The 25,502-nt window shown below is 39.8% G+C and overlaps 1 protein-coding gene across 1 annotated transcript; it reads left to right on the top strand.

The window, feature by feature from the left end:
- Positions 1-1,053: 1,053 nt before the first annotated feature.
- On the top strand, positions 1,054-3,457 carry LOC148545000 (uncharacterized). The gene is made up of 5 exons (XM_088498197.1): positions 1,054-1,591; positions 1,678-1,784; positions 2,216-2,258; positions 2,384-2,511; positions 3,248-3,457. Exons 1-5 carry the CDS (start codon positions 1,054-1,056, stop codon positions 3,455-3,457), a joined length of 1,026 nt encoding a protein of 341 aa, XP_088354323.1.
- The last annotated feature ends 22,045 nt before the right edge of the window (positions 3,458-25,502 follow it).

A 25,502-nucleotide genomic window follows, 5' to 3' on the forward strand; every position in this document is an offset into this window, starting at 1 on the left:
TAATTATAAATTAATAATAAAATAATATTTTAAGAATAATTAATTTAATTACTCTAATTCTTAAAATTAGGATATTTATTTAAAAATAATTTAAGAATTTATAGTTAAATAATATCTTTATATAATTATTATTAAATTAAAATTAATTTGTAATTACTATATTACCTTATTTTTTATTAAAAAAAAATTTTCGTAACTAAAAAAATTATTTTAAAATATTTAAATCTTTAAGATAATTTTATTTTGTTTTAAAATTTTAATTTTTTAAAATATTATTTGTATTAATTAATTATTTTTTATAAAAAATTCAAGATTAAATGATTAATTTTAAAAATGGTATATATTATTTTATATTTTTTTATAAAACTAATATATAATTTTTACTAATTGTAATCCTCACTTTCATTCTTCATTCTACCGCTTGCTGGGTCACCCTCCTTCTTTCTCTCTCTCTCTTTTTATACCAAAGATAGAAAGACTCGAACGCGCATCTCTTAGATGAGTATGAGAAGACTATACCATTTGAGTTATAACTCATTGGTGGTGACCTTCCTTCTCTTATTTAAAATAAATTTATAACAAATATTATTTTTTATTTTATTACCACTCTAAAATTTAACATATTTTTACATTTAAATAAATTTTTAAAAACTTCCTTAAAAATAAAATATAGAATTCTGATTTTTTCCTTCTCTCTACTAAAATCTTAAACCCATCATAACTCAACACTCATTATTAAACCTGTAAAATATCTAATTGTTAAAAAATAAATAATAAATTATTTATAATTTATTATAGTTATTCATAATTTTATTTTCAAAAAATTATTTCAAAAAGTAATTAAATCAAAGTGATAAAATTAATTATTTAATTAAAATTACCAAATTTTAATTTATCTAAAAATTTCTAATTTTATATTTTTTCAAAAACAATCCCTAATTCTCAAATTAAAAATTCTAACTCTAATTTTATCCTAACCCTATCCACACACACTCACTCACTCACTCACCTTTAACCCTAAAATCTTCCAGCCACCACACCCCCTTTCCCCAAATGCACACACACAACACAAAAACACACGCACAGCAAGAGAAAGGGAAAAACGGAGAGGGAAAGAAAGAAAAAGAAAGGGGGAAGCTGGAATCAGAGAGCAAGAGAAGGAGAGGGGGAAGAGGGAGGACGGCGCCGGCGGGCAACACTGCCGCTGCACCGTCATGTCGCCGTCCGGAAGGAGGAGACGTTGAGCGAGAGGAAGAGCTCTGCGAGGAAGGAGCGCCGCTGTGCCTCCATCGCCGCCGTCAGTTCGTGTTCTGCTGTCGCCGAGGGAATCCGCCGCCGTCATCGTCTTCATCGCGAGCGGGTCGTTGCCAGCTTCCACCGCCGTTGCATCTCCCATCACGGACGACGCTGAGGACGCACAGGAGAGACAGACGCGTGGAGATTGGAAGACGCATGAAAAAGGAGGAGGCGTTGTTCGCCCTGCTACGCCCAGTCGCCATTCGTGGAGTCACCATCATCGCCGCTGTTAAGGGTTGCGTCACTGAGCCCCTATCACCGAAAAACAACGCTGCCTCGCCGGGATTCACTACCGGTAAGGGCGTTCTCCCCTCTGATTTTGATTTCCTTTAATTTTTGAAAATATTGTTGTCATTGATTTCCATCAGGAGCTTCGGATAGGAGGGAAGGGCAAGCTCAAGGGAGTTGAGGAGCAGCTAAGATTTCTTAGGAGCTCTGTTGTCATAACCAAAAAATTTTCATCCACTAACATAACTTGCTTTATAGAGGTATGCAAATTTGTCTTGTTTTATTTAGATGGATGCATGTGGTAGTGGAATTGAGGTGAGTGGCTTATGAACTTTAGAATGTGACCATTAATGAGTTTCCAAGATTTGTTAAAAAAAGGGTAGTCAACTTTCTAAGTGTATAAAACTCCCAATTTGCAATTGCTTTTCACTTGGAACCAATTTTAGAACTCATGAATTTCATATGCAGTATTGAAAGAATAAGAAAAATTTTCTGCATCTATTTGTTTGTTATCTATAGATTTATTAAGGAACGAAAAGAAAAGAATCCAGATGTTAAGATAGTAGTTGCTTATTGAATTCTACTTTCTATTAAGAAATTGACCATAAGGGGGATATTTGTGTTTCTTATTGAGTTCTACTTTCTATTGTTAGTTGCATCTCTAATTTCTTTATGCTCTTTTCTTATGCAGCCATACCCATATTTGTATATCTACAACAAGGAATTTCCATCGGGTATATGTCTCTCTTAGAATGCTTTAATCCGTGTGTCTATGTATATATGTTCTCTAAGCAACTTCTGCAAAAATCATTTATTGGAATTTAGAATTGTTTAGTTTTAGCAATTGGACTTTGTTCAGCAATTTCTTTAAACGAGTACCATAGGAGGAGCATTCGATTATTGGATTTTGATAAACGAGTGAGGTATTTGGAGGCAGCAGGCAATAGCGTATTTCTTGTCAACGTTTCAAGGAAAACACTGATAATGGTACTTCCATATTATTTTATGGAACTGTTATCTACAACTAGCACTTGACTATATAGTCTTTCTTATTTAATTCATTTGTTTGGTTTAATTTGTTGAAATTGAAACATAACAAAATGGTACCATACTTTGTACTTTTTCTCTCAATACTTTGTATGCAAATTTGTCTTGTTTTGTTTAGATAGATGCATGTGGTAGAAAATGTTGTGTGATCATAACAAACCGCAATTACTTTTCACTTGGAACCAATTTGAGTAGTTTGTTTTTATGAGCCTAGTTGTCCCCTGTGAAGTTTCAAGTCATTTGGTTCAATAGATAAAATTGTATGATTTTTGAAATAAGCTTTTTGCGCAAAAATTATGTAAAAATTAATAAATTTGTACATTCTTGTTTTAATTATAGTATGAAGTTAAAAACCCTTGTAGTTCACCATAAACTTTTAGTTATATGATAATTTTTATATGAATTTACTAAGTGATTGCACTTTTTAGGCTTTTTATTGTGGCACCCTATTGTAGTAGCAACTTGTAAAATTCCTATAAAGTTTCATATTAACCTGATTGAGTTGGAACCAAATCTGGTGTAAGAATGTGACCCATAGAGCATCCACACTAGAGTTTGGAACATAAGAAGCACTCTCTGAATTTTTAAAAATTTTGAGAAGTAGGGTTGTACTTTAAAATATTATTGATTTGATTTGAATTTAAGCTATGTGTTTTTTAGTTGGTGAACTTTTCAGGTGTGTGGCACTTGTGTGGTACTTATTAGAAGTTTCTCCATGAGAAAGGAGCTGGATGAATATGATGGAGTTTGTAATTCCTTGTTCATACATGATGGAACTTGTATGAACATGATGGTGTGTGGCACTTATTACATTTTGGAGATTTATAATTCCTTATTTTTCTTGTCCTATGTATCTACATTAGGGTTCTTCAATGTATCTTGTTAGTTTGTACTTTAAAATTTATATGTTGAAGATTTATAAAACAATCTTAGTTAAATAAAAGATATTTGAACTATTTATGTTATTATATATTATATAAATATTGACTTGTTGAGTAAATTAGTTTATATATTAATTAATTAAAAAAATATAATTTGACAAATTATGTGTATAATTTGTATTAAAAATTATTACAAAATAAATAGTATTTTGTAACTAAAGAAAAAAATGTTACAAAATCAAGTTATATTTTGTAACAAAATTTTATGATGGAAAAAATATATTGTCACCAAAAATATTTTGAAGATCAAAATTTGTTATCACTTTTGTAACAACTTTTGATTTTTTGCATCAGAAAAATTTGTTACAAAATATTACTTTGAATTGAAACAGTTCCATTTTTTGTTACAAAAATTTTTTGTAACGGGACATACTACAACGGCCCCTTTTTTTGTTACAAAATCCTTTTGTTTCAAAATTTTGATTTTTTGTAACAATTTTTTTTTGTTACAAATATTACTTTTTCTTGTAGTGAAGGGGCGTTTACACAGCAGAATGGAGCAGGGATGAGAAATCCTTGACACCTCAAGATCTATGGACCCCACAAGATCCCCACCTGCCTCAACTCACTCTCTCTCTTCTTCACACTTACCAATAACACTCTTCCCCAAATACCCTTCACCAATCACCTCCATCTCTCTTCCCCATCACCTCTTCACCAATCACCTCCTCACAATTCAAATTCAAAAACAACTTTTCCTCCCAAACCCAACCCCTAATACACGAATACCCCCTCTCTCTTAAACTATAAATACCCCTCCTCACCACCTTCATTTTCACACATCATACATACTTTTCTCCAACTTGGCGGAACCTACACCAACCCTCCATCTCCTCCATTACTTCTTCTTCTACTCTTTTCTTTCTTCTTTTGCTCGAGGACGAGCAACCATTCTAAGTTTGATGTGGGAAAAGCTAAAGCTTTTTGTTTTCCATAACCATTTATGGCACCTAAGGCCGGAGAAACCTCTAGAAAGAGGAAAGGGAAGGCAATTGCTTCCACCTCCGAGTCATGGGAGATGGAGAAATTCATCCCAAAGGTCCATCAAGACCACTTCTATGAAGTTGTGGCCAAGAAGAAGGTGATCCCTGAGGACCCTTTCAAGCTCAAAAAGAGTGAATATCCGGAGATCCGACATGGGATTCGAAAAAGAGGTTGGGAAATTCTCACAACCCCATTCAACAAGTCGGGATCTTAATGGTTCAAGAGTTCTATGCTAATGCTTGGGTCACCAAAAACCATGATCAAAGTGTGAATCCGAACCCAAAGAATTGGCTTACAATGGTTCGGGGGAAATACTTAGATTTTAGTTCGAAAAATGTAAGGTTGGCACTCAACTTGCCAATGATGCAAGGAGATGCACGCCCTACACTAGAAGGGTCAACTTTGATCAAAGGTTGGACCAAATCCTCATGGACATATGTGTGGAAGAAGCTTAGTGGAAAAGAGACTCAAGAGGCAAGCCGGTTCAACTAAGAAGGCTTGACCTCAAGCCCGTGGCTAGGGAATGGTTGGAGTTCATCCAACGCTCAATCATTCCCACTAGCAACCGGTCTGAAGTTACTATAGACCGGGCTATCATGATCCATAGAATCATGAATGGAGAGGAAGTGGAAGTTCATGAGGTTATATCCCTAGAACTCTACAAGGTGACAGAAAAGTCCTCTACTTTGGCAAGGTTAGTCTTCCCTCATCTAATTTGTCACCTCTGCAATTCAGCTAGAATTGACATAGAGGAAGACATCCTCATTGATGAGGACAAGCCCATCACTAAGAAAAGGATGGAGCAAGCAAGAGATCCCACTCATGGACCTCAACAAGAGCATGAGGAAATTCCTCATCATAAAATCCCGGAGATGCCTCAAGGGATGCACTCTCCTCCACAAAATTATTGGGAGCAAATTAACACGTCCCTAGGAGCATAAGTTCCAACATGGGACAACTAAGGGTGGAACACCAAGAGCATTCCATCCTCCTTCATGAATTTAGAGAAGACCAAAGAGCTGGTGCACGAATTGTAAATCACACTTTTTAAAACTCGTACCACTAACCAGCAAGTGCACTGGGTCGTCCAAGTAATACCTTACGTGAGTAAGGGTCGATCCCACGGAGAATGTTGGCCTGAAGCAATCTATGGTTATCTTGTAACTCTTAGTCAGGAAAATAATAAAATAATTCACTTATCAAATTTGATTGCAAGGAATAAAAGGGCAGAACACAAATTATACTTGTATGCACTGATGGAGAGTATGTTGGAGTTTTGGAGATGCTTTGTCTTCTTAAATTCTGCTTTCCTCTGTTTTCTGATTCACGCATGCACGTCCTCCTATGGCAAGCTGTGTGTTGGGGGATCACCGTTGTCAATGGCTACCATCCATCCTTCCAGTGAAAAGGGTCCAGGTGCGCTGTCACCCCACGGCTAATCATCTGCAGGTTCTCAGTCGTACCGGAATAGGATTTACTATCCTTTTGCGTCTGTCACTACGCCCAGCACTCGCGTGTTTGAAGCTTGTCACAGTCATTCAATCCCTGAATCCTACTCGGAATACCACAGACAAGGTTTAGACTTTCCGGATTCTCTTGAATGCTGCCATCAATCTAGCTTATACCACGAAGATTCCGATTAAGAGATCTAAGAGATATTCATTCATTCTATGGTGGAACGTAAGTGGTTGTCAAGCACGCGTTCGTGGAGGAATGATGATGATTGTCACGTTCATCACATTCATATTGAAGTTCGAATGGATATCTTAGATAGGAACACGCATGTTTGAATGGAAAACAGAAATACTTGCATTAATTCATCGAGACACAGCAGAGCTCCTCACCCCCAACAATGGAGTTTATAGACTCATGCCGTCAAAAGGTATAAAGTTCAGATCTAAAATGTCATGAGATCCAAAATAAATCTCTAAAAGTTGTTTAAATACTAAACTAGTAACCTAGGTTTACAGAAAATGAGTAAACTATGATAGATGGTGCAGAAATCCACTTCTGGGGCCCACTTGGTATGTGCTGGGGCTGAGACTTAAGCAAATCACGTGCATAGGGTTGTTTTGGGCATTCAATGCCAGCTTTGGATCCTTTTCTGGCGTTGAACTCCAACTTGTAACTTGTTTCTGGCGCTGGACGCCAGACAACAACATGGAACTGGCGTTGAACGCCAGTTTACGTCATCTATTCTTGAGTAAAATATGGACTATTATATATTTCTGGAAAGCCCTGGATGTCTACTTTACAACGCAATTGGAAGCGCGCCATTTGGAGTTCTGTAGCTCCAGAAAACCCACTTTGAGTGCAGGGAGTCAGAATCCAACAGCATCAGTAGTCCTTTTTCAGCCTAAATCAGATTTTTGATCAGCTCCCTCAATTTCAGCCAGAAAATACGTGAAATCACAGAAAAACACACAAACTCATAGTAAAGTCCAAAAATATGAATTTTGCCTAAAAACTATTGAAAATAAACTAAAAACTAACTAAAACACACTAAAAACTATATGAAATTAACCCCAAAAAGCGTATAAAATATCCGCTCATCACAACACCAAACTTAAACTGTTGCTTGTCCTCAAGCAACTAGATAAATAAAATAGAATACAAATAATTTTAAGAAGCAACAATATCTCAGAGTTTTTGGAGTGAAGCTCAGATTCTAATTAGATGAGCGGGACTAGTAGCTTTTTGCTTCTGAACAGTTTTGGCACCTCACTTTATCCATTGAAGCTCAGAGTGATTGGCATCTATAGGAACTCAGAATTCAGATAGTGATGTTAATTCTCCTAGTTCAGTATGTTGATTCTTGAACACAGCTACTTTATGAGTCTTGGCCGTGGCCCTAAGCACTTTGTTTTCCAGTATTACCACCGGATACATAAATGCCACAGACACATAATTGGGTGAACCTTTTCAGATTGTGATTCAGCTTTGCTAAAGTCCCCAATTAGAGGTGTCCAGGGTTCTTAATCACACTCTTCTTTTTGCTTTGGACCTTGACTTTAACCGCTCAGTCTCAAGTTTTTACTTGACACCTTCACGCCACAAGCACATGGTTAGGGACAGCTTGGTTTAGCCGCTTAGGCCAGGATTTTATTCCTTTAGGCCCTCCTATCCACTGATGCTCAAAGCCTTGGGATCCTTTTTATTTACCCTTGCCTTTTGGTTTTAAGGGTTATTGGCTTTTTCTGCTTGCTCTCTTCTTTTTTTTTTTTTTTGCAAGCTTTGTTCTTTGCTGCTTTTTCTTGCTTCAAGAATCATTTTTATGATTTTTCAGATTATCAATAACATGTCTCATGTTCATCATTCTTTCAAGAGCCAACATATTTAACAGTCTTAAACATCAAATTCAAAAGACATATGCACTGTTCAAGCATTCATTCAAAAAACAGAAAGCATTGCCACCACATATAAATAATTAGAATTTACCTTATTAAAAACTCGAAAAAAATATTGCCTCTTATTCTAAAGAAATTCTTCTATTTTATTCATGTTTAATGATGATGATAAAATTAAATTATAGCTTAATTGGGGGATAAAATCAAAAATATAGATACTAATTACTACTATATGACTCCTAAGGTAAAACTAATAAAAACAGTTATCACAGAGTTAAGGCTAAGATTGGAATTTAACAACCTTTGTTCTGGGAAGTGGATGTTCCTCTAATCTGCGGGGTGCTTGGTCCTTCAAGAGATAATTTCTGGCGCTTCAATTCCCTTAAATCACGCCCTTGCTCCTCCTGTTCTTTAAGCAAATAGCAAAGAATGCTACTTTGTTCCTTCTGTTCTTTCTGTATTTGTTCCATAGCTTCTTGCATCTTGGTAATAGATGTTTCAAGATACTCCCAGTATTCAGATTGAGGGATTTCTGGGAGAATTTCCTGTGTTCTCTTCTTGATGGGATCATCCTGTGCTTGTTATTTTTCCATTGATGCTTTGGTGATTGGCCGCTCAACTGAGATATACTCAGTTATTCCCATCCTTACTCCAGCGTCCTTGCAGAGCATAGAAATCAAGCTTGGATAAGCCAACCTGGCATCTTTGGAATTTTTGTTTGCAATTTTGTAGAATTCAGTTGAAATCAGTTGATGAACTTCCACTTCTTTTTCCATCATGATGCAATGGATCATCACTACTCTTCTAATAGTGACTTCAGAACGGTTGCTAGTGGGTAGCAGAGAATGCCCAATGAAGTCCAGCCATCCTCTGGCGACTGGTTTGAGATCTTCTCTTTTGAGTTGAATTGGGACACCCTTCGTGCTAGTGGTCCACCTGGCTCCAGGGATACATATATCCTCTAGAATCTTATCCAGGCCCTTGTCTGTTCTCATCATTCTCCTATTGAAGGAGTCTGGATCATCTTTCAGTTGAGGCAGCTTTAAGATCTCCCTGATCTTGTCAGGGTGGGTATGAACAATCTTTCCTCTGACCAAGGTCCGATAGTCATAGATAGCAGATCCAGATAGTCTTTGCCTGTCTGTATGCCACATATTAGCATAAAACTCCTGGACCATATTCCTTCCCACTTTCATTTCAGGATTAGCTAGGATCTCCCAGTTCCTGATTCGAATTTGCTCCTGGATCTCCGGATATTTGTCTTCTTTCAGATCGAATCTAACTTCCGGGATCACTGATCTTAGACCCATTATTTTGTAATAATGGTCTGAATGTTCTTTAGTTAAGAACTTCCCTTGATTCCAAAGTGGTTTTGGAACGCTTTCTTTCTTGCCTCTTGGAGTGGGTTATTTTCCTTTAGGAGCCATGATCTTAGTGATCACGGATAAGCACACCAAACTTAGAGGTTTGCTTGTCCTCAAGCAAAAAGAAAAGAAAGGAGAGGGAGAGAAGGAGAGCTAGGTGCAATGGTGGATGGGAGGGGAGGGAGGCCGAACCCATATTTAAAGGGAGAGGGGGTGGGTTTTCGAAAATAGGGAGGAAGATAAGATAGAAGATATGATTTTTAAGAAAATTTTAAGTATGATAAGAAAAGATATAATTTAAAATTGAAGAGATATGAAAGATATTTGAAAAAGATAGATTTGGATTTTTGAAAAAGATAATATGGAGATTTGAAAAAGATATTGATTAGTTGAAAAGATTTTTGAATGAAAAGAGATAGATTTGTTTTGAAAATTTTGAAAAAGAGTTGAATTGGGTTGAAAAAAGGATTTGTGCTTATGGATTAAGATACATTTGATATTTTTAAAATAGGGTTTTTAGAAATTAGGGATTTTAGAAATCAGGGTTCTTAACATGTTTATGCAAGAAATCATGAATTGAAACATGAAAATTAAATTTAGAATGAAAAATATGAAGTAAAAACGAATTCACCTCCTCCCCACCATCCTGGCGTTTGAACGCCCAAACGCTGCATGTTTTGGGCGTTCAACGCCCAAATGCTGCCTCTCCTGGGCGTTCAACGCCCAGCTGTTGCTTCTTTCTGGCGTTGAACGCCAGGAACTCCTTTGTCACTGGGCATTTTTCTGAACGTCCAGGACGCTGTAAATCTGGCGTTAAACGCCCAGACGGAGCTTCTTTCTGGCGTTCAACGCCCAGAAGATGCTTCTTTCTGGCGTTTAACGCCCAGATGGCTATCCTTACTGCCGTTCAACACCCAGTGGATGCTTCTTTTGGGCGTTGAACACCCAAAACAGACTTTTACTGGCGTTTTCTTGCCAGTGAGCTCTTTTTCTCTGTTTTGTGTGCAGAATCCTTCTGTAGCCCTGTGAACTTATACAATTGACTCTTTACCTTAGTATCAGTGAACTTTATATAAACAAATTAAATCAAGAATAGGGCAAAATGCTTAGAGGAAGTGATACCCCATGGCTGGGTTGCCTCCCAGCAAGCGCTTCTTTATTGTCTTTAGCTGGACCTTGCTGAGCTTTTAATCTAGCTTCAGTCTTGAGCACTCTTGCTCAACATTGCCTTCAAGATAGTGCTTGATTCTCTGTCCATTAACAATGAACTTCTTATCAGAATCAATATCTTGAATCTCCATATAACCATATGGTGATACACTTGTAATCACATATAGTCCCCTCCACCGGGACTTCAGTTTTCTGGGGAATAGCCTGAGCCTAGAGTTAAACAACAGGACCTTTTGTCCTGGTTCAAAGATTCTAGATGACAGCTTTCTGTCATGCCACTTTTTTTATTTTTCTTTATAAAGCTTGGCATTTTCGAAAGCAGTGAATCTGAATTCCTCTAGCTCATTTAGCTTGAGCAATCTTTTTTCTCCAGCTAATTTGGCATCAAAGTTTAGGAATCTGGTTGCCCAGTAGGCTTTATGTTCCAGTTCCACGGGCAGGTGACATGCCTTACCATATACAAGTTGGTATGGAGAGGTCCCTATAGGAGTCTTGAATGCTGTTCTGTATGCCCACAGAGCATCATCCAAGCTTCTTGCCCAATCCTTTCTACGGGTACTTACAGTCCATTCTAGGATTCTTTTTAGCTCTCTGTTAGAGACTTCAGCTTGCCCATTAGTCTGTGGATGATATGGAGTCGCCACCTTGTGGCGAATCCCATACCGGACCATGGCAGAGTAAAGCTGTTTGTTGCAGAAGTGAGTGCCCCCATCACTGATTAGTACTCTAGGGACCCCAAACCTGCTGAAGATATATTTCTGGAGGAACTTCAGCACTGTTTTAGTATCATTGGTGGGTGTGGCAACGGCCTCTACCCATTTTGATATGTAGTCAACTGCCACCAGAATGTAAGTGTTTGAGTATGATGGTGGGAAAGGTCCCATGAAGTCAATTCCCCATACGTCGAACAACTCAATCTCCAAGATTCCTTGTTGAGGCATGGCGTAACCATGGGGAAGATTACCAGCTCTTTGGCAACTGTCACAGTTACGTACAAACTCTCGGAAATCTCTATAGAGAGTGGGCCAATAGAAACCACATTGGAGGACCTTGGTGGCTGTCCGCTCACCTCCGAAATGGCCTCCATATTGTGATCCATGGCAATGCCATAGGATCCTCTGTGCTTCTTCTCTAGGCACACATCTTCGGATTATTCCGTCTGCACATCTCTTAAAGAGATAGGGTTCATCCCACAAGTAGTACTTTGCATCAGTAATTAGTTTTTTCTTTTGTTGCCTGTTGTACTCTTTGGGTATGAACCTTGGCAAATAAATGCTCATCCGGAAAGGTCTCAGAGATCTCAAGAGAGGGGAGGGACGTCCCTTCTACTGGCTCTATCCGGGACAGATGATCAGCCACTTGGTTTTCTGTCCCTTTTCTGTCTCTTATTTCTATATCAAACTCTTGTAGAAGCAACACCCATCTTATGAGCCTGGGTTTTGAATCCTGCTTTGTGAGTAGATATTTAAGAGCAGCATGGTCAGTATACACAATCACCTTTGATCCTACTAAGTATGATCTAAACTTGTCAATGGCATAAACCACTGTAAGCAATTCTTTTTCTGTGGTTGTGTAATTTTTCTGGGCATCATTTAAAACGCGGCTAGCATAATAAATGACATGCAGAAGCTTGTCATGCCTCTGTCCCAGTACTACACCAATGGCGTGATCACTGGCATCACACATTAGCTCAAATGGTAATGTCCAGTCTGGTGCAGAAATAACTGGTGCTGTGACCAGCATGGCTTTCAGCGTTTCAAACGCCTGCAGACACTCTGTGTCAAACACAAATGGCATGTCAGCAGCTGGCAGATTGCTCAGAGGTTTTGTGATTTTTGAAAAATTCTTTATAAACCTCCTATAGAATCCTGCATGCCCCAGAAAGCTTCTGATTGCCTTAACATTGGCAGGTGGTGGTAATTTTTCAATCACGTCTATTTTTGCTTGATCCACCTCTATTCCCTTGTTTGAAATTTTATGCCCAAGGACAATCCCTTCAGTCACCTAAAGTGACATTTTTCCCAGTTTAAAATCAGGTTGGTCTCTTGGCATCTTTTCAGAACTAGTTTCAGGTGATCAAGACAGGAGCTGAATGAGTCTCCATATACTGAGAAGTCATCCATGAAGACTTCCAGAAATTTTTTCACCATATCAGAGAAAATAGAGAGCATGCATCTCTGGAAGGTTGCAAGCGCATTACACAGCCCAAATGGCATCCTTCTATAAGCAAACACTCTAGATGGACATGTGAATGTTGTTTTCTCTTGATCCTGGGGATCTACTGCAATCTGGTTATAGCCTGAGTAGCCATCCAAAAAGCAGTAATAATCATGACCTGCCAGTCTTTCTAGCATCTGGTCTATGAACGGTAAAGGAAAATGATCCTTTCTGGTGACTGTATTGAGCCTTCTGTAGTCAATACACATGCGCGACCCTGTAACTGTTCTTGTAGGAACCAGTTCATTCTTTTCATTATGAACCACTGTCATGCCCCCCTTTTTGGGGACAACTTGAACAGGGCTCACCCAGGGGCTATCAGAAATAGGGTAAATGATCCCAGCCTCCAGTAATTTGGTGACCTCTTTCTGCACCACTTCCTTCATGGCTGGATTTAGCCGCCTTTGTGGTTGAACCACTGGTTTAGCATTATCCTCCAATAAGATTTTGTGCATGCATCTAGCTGGGCTTATGCCCTTAAGGTCACCAATGGACCACCCAAGAGCTGTCTTGTGTGTCCTTAGCACTTGAATAAGTGCTTCCTCTTCCTGTGGATTTAAAGCAGAGCTTATGATCATTGGAAAAGTGTCACATTCTCTCAGAAATACATATTTCAGGGATGGTGGTAATGGTTTGAGCTCGGGTTTAGGAGGTTTTTCCTCTTCTAGAGGAAATTTTAGAGGCTCTTTCATTTCCTCTGAATCCTCCAAATCAGGCTAAACATCTTTAAAGATGTCTTCCAACTCTGATTCGAGACTCACAGCCATGTTGATCTCTTCTACCAAAGAGTCAATAAGATCAACTTTCATGCAGTCTTTTGATGTGTCTGGATGCTGCATGGCTTTGACAGAATTCAACTTAAACTCATCATCATTGACTCTCAGGGTTATTTCCCCCTGTTGGACATCAATGAGAGTTCGTCCAGTTGCTAGGAAGGGTCTTCCTAGAATGAGAGTGGCACTCTTGTGCTCCTCCATTTCCAGCACTACAAAGTCAGTGGGAAAGGCGAATGGCCCAACTCTGACAATCATGTCTTCAATCACGCCTGATGGGTATTTAATGGAGCCATCAGCAAGTTGGAGACATATCTGGGTTGGTTTAACTTCTTCAGTTAAACCAAGATTTCTGATAGTGGATGCAGGTATTAGGTTGATGCTTGCCCCAAGATCACATAAAGCTGTCTTGGTGCAATTACCTTCTAATGTGCATGGTATCAGAAAACTCCCAGGGTCTTTAAGCTTTTCAGGAAAGCTTTTCAAAATGACTGCACTGCATTCTTCAGTGAGGAGAACTCTTTCAGTTTCTCTCCAATCCTTCTTATGACTCAAGATCTCTTTCATGAACTTGGTATAAGAAGGTATTTGCTCAAGTGCCTCTGCAAATGGAATCTTTATTTCAAGAGTCCTGAGATAATCTGCAAAGCAAGCAAATTGCTTATCCTGCTCCTCTTGGCAGAGTTTTTGAGGATAAGGTATCTTGGCTTTATATTCCTCAACCTTAGTTGTTGTAAGTTTATTTCCTACAGAAGTGGTTGAAGAAGCCTTTTTAGATGGGTTGTTATCAGCACTTGTGTGTGTCTGATCCCTCACTGGCAATTGAGTGCCAGAGTTAGAAGCTGGAGTGACGTTAGACGCCAGCTCCTCATCTGTTCCTGGCGTTTGAACGCCAGAACTGTGCTTCTTTTGGGCGTTCAACGCCAGATCCTTGCTTGTTTCTGGCGTTGAACGCCAGTCCTGAGCATGGTTTGGGCGTTCAGCGCCAGCCTTACACCCAACTTCTGGCGTTTTAACGCCAGAATTATTTTTCCCTGGGCTCTTACTGTCCTCAGATGGATTTTGGGTGGTTTGCTCATTTCTTGGTTTCCTGCTGCTTTGAAGTGGGGTATTTAGTGCTTTCCCACTTCTTAATTGAACTGCTTGGCATTCTTCTGTTATTTGTTTTGACAGCTGCTGCTTTGTTTGCTTTAATTGTACTTCCATGTTTATATTGGCCATCCTTGTCTCTTGTAGTTTATCCTTGAATTCAGCCAACTGCCTTATTAGAAAATCCAATTGCTGATTGAATTCAGCAGCTTGCTCTGCAGGACTGAGTTCAGCAGTTACTGTTTTAGCCTCTTCTTTCATGGAAGAGTCACTGCTTAGGTACAGATGCTGATTTCTAGCAACTGTATCAATGAGCTCTTGAGCTTCTTCAATTGTCTTTCTCATGTAGATAGATCCACCTGCTGAGCAATCTAAAGAGATCTGAGCTCTTTTTGTAAGCCCATAATAGAAGATGTCTAACTGAACCTACTCTGAAAACATTTCAGAGGGGCATTTTCGTAGCATCTCTCTGTATCTCTCCCAGGCATCATAAAGGGATTCATTATCTCCTTGTTTAAAGCCTTGGATGTCCAGCCTTAGCTGTGTCATCCGTTTTGTAACGGGACATACTACAACGGCCCCTTTTTTTGTTACAAAATCCTTTTGTTTCAAAATTTTGATTTTTTGTAACAATTTTTTTTTGTTACAAATATTACTTTTTCTTGTAGTGAAGGGGCGTTTACACAGCAGAATGGAGCAGGGATGAGAAATCCTTGACACCTCAAGATCTATGGACCCCACAAGATCCCCACCTACCTCAACTCACTCTCTCTCTTCTTCACACTTACCAATAACACTCTTCCCCAAATACCCTTCACCAATCACCTCCATCTCTCTTCCCCATCACCTCTTCACCAATCACCTCCTCACAATTCAAATTCAAAAACAACTTTTCCTCCCAAACCCAACCCCTAATACACGAATACCCCCTCTCTCTTAAACTATAAATACCCCTCCTCACCACCTTCATTTTCACACATCATACATACTTTTCTCCAACTTGGCGGAACCTACACCAACCCTCCATCTCCTCCATTACTTCTTCTTCTACTCTTTTCTTTCTTCTTTTGCTCGAGGACGAGCAACCATTCTAAGTTTGATGTGGGAAAAGCTAAAGCTTTTTGTTTTCCATAACCATTTATGGCACCTAAGGCCGGAGAAACCTCTAGAAAGAGGAAAGGGAAGGCAATTGCTTCCACCTCCGAGTCATGGGAGATGGAGAAATTCATCCCAAAGGTCCATCAAGACCACTTCTATGAAGTTGTGGCCAAGAAGAAGGTGATCCCTGAGGACCCTTTCAAGCTCAAAAAGAGTGAATATCCGGAGATCCGACATGGGATTCGAAAAAGAGGTTGGGAAATTCTCACAACCCCATTCAACAAGTCGGGATCTTAATGGTTCAAGAGTTCTATGCTAATGCTTGGGTCACCAAAAACCATGATCAAAGTGTGAATCCGAACCCAAAGAATTGGCTTACAATGGTTCGGGGGAAATACTTAGATTTTAGTTCGAAAAATGTAAGGTTGGCACTCAACTTGCCAATGATGCAAGGAGATGCACGCCCTACACTAGAAGGGTCAACTTTGATCAAAGGTTGGACCAAATCCTCATGGACATATGTGTGGAAGAAGCTTAGTGGAAAAGAGACTCAAGAGGCAAGCCGGTTCAACTAAGAAGGCTTGACCTCAAGCCCGTGGCTAGGGAATGGTTGGAGTTCATCCAACGCTCAATCATTCCCACTAGCAACCGGTCTGAAGTTACTATAGACCGGGCTATCATGATCCATAGAATCATGAATGGAGAGGAAGTGGAAGTTCATGAGGTTATATCCCTAGAACTCTACAAGGTGACAGAAAAGTCCTCTACTTTGGCAAGGTTAGTCTTCCCTCATCTAATTTGTCACCTCTGCAATTCAGCTAGAATTGACATAGAGGAAGACATCCTCATTGATGAGGACAAGCCCATCACTAAGAAAAGGATGGAGCAAGCAAGAGATCCCACTCATGGACCTCAACAAGAGCATGAGGAAATTCCTCATCATAAAATCCCGGAGATGCCTCAAGGGATGCACTCTCCTCCACAAAATTATTGGGAGCAAATTAACACGTCCCTAGGAGCATAAGTTCCAACATGGGACAACTAAGGGTGGAACACCAAGAGCATTCCATCCTCCTTCATGAATTTAGAGAAGACCAAAGAGCTGGTGCACGAATTGTAAATCACACTTTTTAAAACTCGTACCACTAACCAGCAAGTGCACTGGGTCGTCCAAGTAATACCTTACGTGAGTAAGGGTCGATCCCACGGAGAATGTTGGCCTGAAGCAATCTATGGTTATCTTGTAACTCTTAGTCAGGAAAATAATAAAATAATTCACTTATCAAATTTGATTGCAAGGAATAAAAGGGCAGAACACAAATTATACTTGTATGCACTGATGGAGAGTATGTTGGAGTTTTGGAGATGCTTTGTCTTCTTAAATTCTGCTTTCCTCTGTTTTCTGATTCACGCATGCACGTCCTCCTATGGCAAGCTGTGTGTTGGGGGATCACCGTTGTCAATGGCTACCATCCATCCTTCCAGTGAAAAGGGTCCAGGTGCGCTGTCACCCCACGGCTAATCATCTGCAGGTTCTCAGTCGTACCGGAATAGGATTTACTATCCTTTTGCGTCTGTCACTACGCCCAGCACTCGCGTGTTTGAAGCTTGTCACAGTCATTCAATCCCTGAATCCTACTCGGAATACCACAGACAAGGTTTAGACTTTCCGGATTCTCTTGAATGCTGCCATCAATCTAGCTTATACCACGAAGATTCCGATTAAGAGATCTAAGAGATATTCATTCATTCTATGGTGGAACGTAAGTGGTTGTCAGGCACGCGTTCGTGGAGGAATGATGATGATTGTCACGTTCATCACATTCATATTGAAGTTCGAATGGATATCTTAGATAGGAACACGCATGTTTGAATGGAAAACAGAAATACTTGCATTAATTCATCGAGACACAGCAGAGCTCCTCACCCCCAACAATGGAGTTTAGAGACTCATGCCGTCAAAAGGTATAAAGTTCAGATCTAAAATGTCATGAGATCCAAAATAAATCTCTAAAAGTTGTTTAAATACTAAACTAGTAACCTAGGTTTACAGAAAATGAGTAAACTATGATAGATGGTGCAGAAATCCACTTCTGGGGCCCACTTGGTATGTGCTGGGGCTGAGACTTAAGCAAATCACGTGCATAGGGTTGTTTTGGGCATTCAATGCCAGCTTTGGATCCTTTTCTGGCGTTGAACTCCAACTTGTAACTTGTTTCTGGCGCTGGACGCCAGACAACAACATGGAACTGGCGTTGAACGCCAGTTTACGTCATCTATTCTTGAGTAAAATATGGACTATTATATATTTCTGGAAAGCCCTGGATGTCTACTTTACAACGCAATTGGAAGCGCGCCATTTGGAGTTCTGTAGCTCCAGAAAACCCACTTTGAGTGCAGGGAGTCAGAATCCAACAGCATCAGTAGTCCTTTTTCAGCCTAAATCAGATTTTTGATCAGCTCCCTCAATTTCAGCCAGAAAATACGTGAAATCACAGAAAAACACACAAACTCATAGTAAAGTCCAAAAATATGAATTTTGCCTAAAAACTATTGAAAATAAACTAAAAACTAACTAAAACACACTAAAAACTATATGAAATTAACCCCAAAAAGCGTATAAAATATCCGCTCATCACAACACCAAACTTAAACTGTTGCTTGTCCTCAAGCAACTAGATAAATAAAATAGAATACAAATAATTTTAAGAAGCAACAATATCTCAGAGTTTTTGGAGTGAAGCTCAGATTCTAATTAGATGAGCGGGACTAGTAGCTTTTTGCTTCTGAACAGTTTTGGCACCTCACTTTATCCATTGAAGCTCAGAGTGATTGGCATCTATAGGAACTCAGAATTCAGATAGTGATGTTAATTCTCCTAGTTCAGTATGTTGATTCTTGAACACAGCTACTTTATGAGTCTTGGCCGTGGCCCTAAGCACTTTGTTTTCCAGTATTACCACCGGATACATAAATGCCACAGACACATAATTGGGTGAACCTTTTCAGATTGTGATTCAGCTTTGCTAAAGTCCCCAATTAGAGGTGTCCAGGGTTCTTAATCACACTCTTCTTTTTGCTTTGGACCTTGACTTTAACCGCTCAGTCTCAAGTTTTTACTTGACACCTTCACGCCACAAGCACATGGTTAGGGACAGCTTGGTTTAGCCGCTTAGGCCAGGATTTTATTCCTTTAGGCCCTCCTATCCACTGATGCTCAAAGCCTTGGGATCCTTTTTATTTACCCTTGCCTTTTGGTTTTAAGGGTTATTGGCTTTTTCTGCTTGCTCTCTTCTTTTTTTTTTTTTTTGCAAGCTTTGTTCTTTGCTGCTTTTTCTTGCTTCAAGAATCATTTTTATGATTTTTCAGATTATCAATAACATGTCTCATGTTCATCATTCTTTCAAGAGCCAACATATTTAACAGTCTTAAACATCAAATTCAAAAGACATATGCACTGTTCAAGCATTCATTCAAAAAACAGAAAGCATTGCCACCACATATAAATAATTAGAATTTACCTTATTAAAAACTCGAAAAAAATATTGCCTCTTATTCTAAAGAAATTCTTCTATTTTATTCATGTTTAATGATGATGATAAAATTAAATTATAGCTTAATTGGGGGATAAAATCAAAAATATAGATACTAATTACTACTATATGACTCCTAAGGTAAAACTAATAAAAACAGTTATCACAGAGTTAAGGCTAAGATTGGAATTTAACAACCTTTGTTCTGGGAAGTGGATGTTCCTCTAATCTGCGGGGTGCTTGGTCCTTCAAGAGATAATTTCTGGCGCTTCAATTCCCTTAAATCACGCCCTTGCTCCTCCTGTTCTTTAAGCAAATAGCAAAGAATGCTACTTTGTTCCTTCTGTTCTTTCTGTATTTGTTCCATAGCTTCTTGCATCTTGGTAATAGATGTTTCAAGATACTCCCAGTATTCAGATTGAGGGATTTCTGGGAGAATTTCCTGTGTTCTCTTCTTGATGGGATCATCCTGTGCTTGTTATTTTTCCATTGATGCTTTGGTGATTGGCCGCTCAACTGAGATATACTCAGTTATTCCCATCCTTACTCCAGCGTCCTTGCAGAGCATAGAAATCAAGCTTGGATAAGCCAACCTGGCATCTTTGGAATTTTTGTTTGCAATTTTGTAGAATTCAGTTGAAATCAGTTGATGAACTTCCACTTCTTTTTCCATCATGATGCAATGGATCATCACTACTCTTCTAATAGTGACTTCAGAACGGTTGCTAGTGGGTAGCAGAGAATGCCCAATGAAGTCCAGCCATCCTCTGGCGACTGGTTTGAGATCTTCTCTTTTGAGTTGAATTGGGACACCCTTCGTGCTAGTGGTCCACCTGGCTCCAGGGATACATATATCCTCTAGAATCTTATCCAGGCCCTTGTCTGTTCTCATCATTCTCCTATTGAAGGAGTCTGGATCATCTTTCAGTTGAGGCAGCTTTAAGATCTCCCTGATCTTGTCAGGGTGGGTATGAACAATCTTTCCTCTGACCAAGGTCCGATAGTCATAGATAGCAGATCCAGATAGTCTTTGCCTGTCTGTATGCCACATATTAGCATAAAACTCCTGGACCATATTCCTTCCCACTTTCATTTCAGGATTAGCTAGGATCTCCCAGTTCCTGATTCGAATTTGCTCCTGGATCTCCGGATATTTGTCTTCTTTCAGATCGAATCTAACTTCCGGGATCACTGATCTTAGACCCATTATTTTGTAATAATGGTCTGAATGTTCTTTAGTTAAGAACTTCCCTTGATTCCAAAGTGGTTTTGGAACGCTTTCTTTCTTGCCTCTTGGAGTGGGTTATTTTCCTTTAGGAGCCATGATCTTAGTGATCACGGATAAGCACACCAAACTTAGAGGTTTGCTTGTCCTCAAGCAAAAAGAAAAGAAAGGAGAGGGAGAGAAGGAGAGCTAGGTGCAATGGTGGATGGGAGGGGAGGGAGGCCGAACCCATATTTAAAGGGAGAGGGGGTGGGTTTTCGAAAATAGGGAGGAAGATAAGATAGAAGATATGATTTTTAAGAAAATTTTAAGTATGATAAGAAAAGATATAATTTAAAATTGAAGAGATATGAAAGATATTTGAAAAAGATAGATTTGGATTTTTGAAAAAGATAATATGGAGATTTGAAAAAGATATTGATTAGTTGAAAAGATTTTTGAATGAAAAGAGATAGATTTGTTTTGAAAATTTTGAAAAAGAGTTGAATTGGGTTGAAAAAAGGATTTGTGCTTATGGATTAAGATACATTTGATATTTTTAAAATAGGGTTTTTAGAAATTAGGGATTTTAGAAATCAGGGTTCTTAACATGTTTATGCAAGAAATCATGAATTGAAACATGAAAATTAAATTTAGAATGAAAAATATGAAGTAAAAACGAATTCACCTCCTCCCCACCATCGTGGCGTTTGAACGCCCAAACGCTGCATGTTTTGGGCGTTCAACGCCCAAATGCTGCCTCTCCTGGGCGTTCAACGCCCAGCTGTTGCTTCTTTCTGGCGTTGAACGCCAGGAACTCCTTTGTCACTGGGCATTTTTCTGAACGCCCAGGACGCTGTAAATCTGGCGTTAAACGCCCAGACGGAGCTTCTTTCTGGCGTTCAACGCCCAGAAGATGCTTCTTTCTGGCGTTTAACGCCCAGATGGCTATCCTTACTGCCGTTCAACACCCAGTGGATGCTTCTTTTGGGCGTTGAACACCCAAAACAGACTTTTACTGGCGTTTTCTTGCCAGTGAGCTCTTTTTCTCTGTTTTGTGTGCAGAATCCTTCTGTAGCCCTGTGAACTTATACAATTGACTCTTTACCTTAGTATCAGTGAACTTTATATAAACAAATTAAATCAAGAATAGGGCAAAATGCTTAGAGGAAGTGATACCCCATGGCTGGGTTGCCTCCCAGCAAGCGCTTCTTTATTGTCTTTAGCTGGACCTTGCTGAGCTTTTAATCTAGCTTCAGTCTTGAGCACTCTTGCTCAACATTGCCTTCAAGATAGTGCTTGATTCTCTGTCCATTAACAATGAACTTCTTATCAGAATCAATATCTTGAATCTCCATATAACCATATGGTGATACACTTGTAATCACATATAGTCCCCTCCACCGGGACTTCAGTTTTCTGGGGAATAGCCTGAGCCTAGAGTTAAACAACAGGACCTTTTGTCCTGGTTCAAAGATTCTAGATGACAGCTTTCTGTCATGCCACTTTTTTTATTTTTCTTTATAAAGCTTGGCATTTTCGAAAGCAGTGAATCTGAATTCCTCTAGCTCATTTAGCTTGAGCAATCTTTTTTCTCCAGCTAATTTGGCATCAAAGTTTAGGAATCTGGTTGCCCAGTAGGCTTTATGTTCCAGTTCCACGGGCAGGTGACATGCCTTACCATATACAAGTTGGTATGGAGAGGTCCCTATAGGAGTCTTGAATGCTGTTCTGTATGCCCACAGAGCATCATCCAAGCTTCTTGCCCAATCCTTTCTACGGGTACTTACAGTCCATTCTAGGATTCTTTTTAGCTCTCTGTTAGAGACTTCAGCTTGCCCATTAGTCTGTGGATGATATGGAGTCGCCACCTTGTGGCGAATCCCATACCGGACCATGGCAGAGTAAAGCTGTTTGTTGCAGAAGTGAGTGCCCCCATCACTGATTAGTACTCTAGGGACCCCAAACCTGCTGAAGATATATTTCTGGAGGAACTTCAGCACTGTTTTAGTATCATTGGTGGGTGTGGCAACGGCCTCTACCCATTTTGATATGTAGTCAACTGCCACCAGAATGTAAGTGTTTGAGTATGATGGTGGGAAAGGTCCCATGAAGTCAATTCCCCATACGTCGAACAACTCAATCTCCAAGATTCCTTGTTGAGGCATGGCGTAACCATGGGGAAGATTACCAGCTCTTTGGCAACTGTCACAGTTACGTACAAACTCTCGGAAATCTCTATAGAGAGTGGGCCAATAGAAACCACATTGGAGGACCTTGGTGGCTGTCCGCTCACCTCCGAAATGGCCTCCATATTGTGATCCATGGCAATGCCATAGGATCCTCTGTGCTTCTTCTCTAGGCACACATCTTCGGATTATTCCGTCTGCACATCTCTTAAAGAGATAGGGTTCATCCCACAAGTAGTACTTTGCATCAGTAATTAGTTTTTTCTTTTGTTGCCTGTTGTACTCTTTGGGTATGAACCTTGGCAAATAAATGCTCATCCGGAAAGGTCTCAGAGATCTCAAGAGAGGGGAGGGACGTCCCTTCTACTGGCTCTATCCGGGACAGATGATCAGCCACTTGGTTTTCTGTCCCTTTTCTGTCTCTTATTTCTATATCAAACTCTTGTAGAAGCAACACCCATCTTATGAGCCTGGGTTTTGAATCCTGCTTTGTGAGTAGATATTTAAGAGCAGCATGGTCAGTATACACAATCACCTTTGATCCTACTAAGTATGATCTAAACTTGTCAATGGCATAAACCACTGTAAGCAATTCTTTTTCTGTGGTTGTGTAATTTTTCTGGGCATCATTTAAAACGCGGCTAGCATAATAAATGACATGCAGAAGCTTGTCATGCCTCTGTCCCAGTACTACACCAATGGCGTGATCACTGGCATCACACATTAGCTCAAATGGTAATGTCCAGTCTGGTGCAGAAATAACTGGTGCTGTGACCAGCATGGCTTTCAGCGTTTCAAACGCCTGCAGACACTCTGTGTCAAACACAAATGGCATGTCAGCAGCTGGCAGATTGCTCAGAGGTTTTGTGATTTTTGAAAAATTCTTTATAAACCTCCTATAGAATCCTGCATGCCCCAGAAAGCTTCTGATTGCCTTAACATTGGCAGGTGGTGGTAATTTTTCAATCACGTCTATTTTTGCTTGATCCACCTCTATTCCCTTGTTTGAAATTTTATGCCCAAGGACAATCCCTTCAGTCACCTAAAGTGACATTTTTCCCAGTTTAAAATCAGGTTGGTCTCTTGGCATCTTTTCAGAACTAGTTTCAGGTGATCAAGACAGGAGCTGAATGAGTCTCCATATACTGAGAAGTCATCCATGAAGACTTCCAGAAATTTTTTCACCATATCAGAGAAAATAGAGAGCATGCATCTCTGGAAGGTTGCAAGCGCATTACACAGCCCAAATGGCATCCTTCTATAAGCAAACACTCTAGATGGACATGTGAATGTTGTTTTCTCTTGATCCTGGGGATCTACTGCAATCTGGTTATAGCCTGAGTAGCCATCCAAAAAGCAGTAATAATCATGACCTGCCAGTCTTTCTAGCATCTGGTCTATGAACGGTAAAGGAAAATGATCCTTTCTGGTGACTGTATTGAGCCTTCTGTAGTCAATACACATGCGCGACCCTGTAACTGTTCTTGTAGGAACCAGTTCATTCTTTTCATTATGAACCACTGTCATGCCCCCCTTTTTGGGGACAACTTGAACAGGGCTCACCCAGGGGCTATCAGAAATAGGGTAAATGATCCCAGCCTCCAGTAATTTGTTGACCTCTTTCTGCACCACTTCCTTCATGGCTGGATTTAGCCGCCTTTGTGGTTGAACCACTGGTTTAGCATTATCCTCCAATAAGATTTTGTGCATGCATCTAGCTGGGCTTATGCCCTTAAGGTCACCAATGGACCACCCAAGAGCTGTCTTGTGTGTCCTTAGCACTTGAATAAGTGCTTCCTCTTCCTGTGGATTTAAAGCAGAGCTTATGATCATTGGAAAAGTGTCACATTCTCTCAGAAATACATATTTCAGGGATGGTGGTAATGGTTTGAGCTCGGGTTTAGGAGGTTTTTCCTCTTCTAGAGGAAATTTTAGAGGCTCTTTCATTTCCTCTGAATCCTCCAAATCAGGCTAAACATCTTTAAAGATGTCTTCCAACTCTGATTCGAGACTCACAGCCATGTTGATCTCTTCTACCAAAGAGTCAATAAGATCAACTTTCATGCAGTCTTTTGATGTGTCTGGATGCTGCATGGCTTTGACAGAATTCAACTTAAACTCATCATCATTGACTCTCAGGGTTATTTCCCCCTGTTGGACATCAATGAGAGTTCGTCCAGTTGCTAGGAAGGGTCTTCCTAGAATGAGAGTGGCACTCTTGTGCTCCTCCATTTCCAGCACTACAAAGTCAGTGGGAAAGGCGAATGGCCCAACTCTGACAATCATGTCTTCAATCACGCCTGATGGGTATTTAATGGAGCCATCAGCAAGTTGGAGACATATCTGGGTTGGTTTAACTTCTTCAGTTAAACCAAGATTTCTGATAGTGGATGCAGGTATTAGGTTGATGCTTGCCCCAAGATCACATAAAGCTGTCTTGGTGCAATTACCTTCTAATGTGCATGGTATCAGAAAACTCCCAGGGTCTTTAAGCTTTTCAGGAAAGCTTTTCAAAATGACTGCACTGCATTCTTCAGTGAGGAGAACTCTTTCAGTTTCTCTCCAATCCTTCTTATGACTCAAGATCTCTTTCATGAACTTGGTATAAGAAGGTATTTGCTCAAGTGCCTCTGCAAATGGAATCTTTATTTCAAGAGTCCTGAGATAATCTGCAAAGCAAGCAAATTGCTTATCCTGCTCCTCTTGGCAGAGTTTTTGAGGATAAGGTATCTTGGCTTTATATTCCTCAACCTTAGTTGTTGTAAGTTTATTTCCTACAGAAGTGGTTGAAGAAGCCTTTTTAGATGGGTTGTTATCAGCACTTGTGTGTGTCTGATCCCTCACTGGCAATTGAGTGCCAGAGTTAGAAGCTGGAGTGACGTTAGACGCCAGCTCCTCATCTGTTCCTGGCGTTTGAACGCCAGAACTGTGCTTCTTTTGGGCGTTCAACGCCAGATCCTTGCTTGTTTCTGGCGTTGAACGCCAGTCCTGAGCATGGTCTGGGCGTTCAGCGCCAGCCTTA

Source organism: Arachis ipaensis, chromosome B9, assembly GCF_059453495.1.
Source record: "Arachis ipaensis isolate K30076 ecotype BB chromosome B9, ASM5945349v1, whole genome shotgun sequence".
In the NCBI taxonomy this organism is placed as follows: Eukaryota; Viridiplantae; Streptophyta; class Magnoliopsida; order Fabales; family Fabaceae; genus Arachis; species Arachis ipaensis.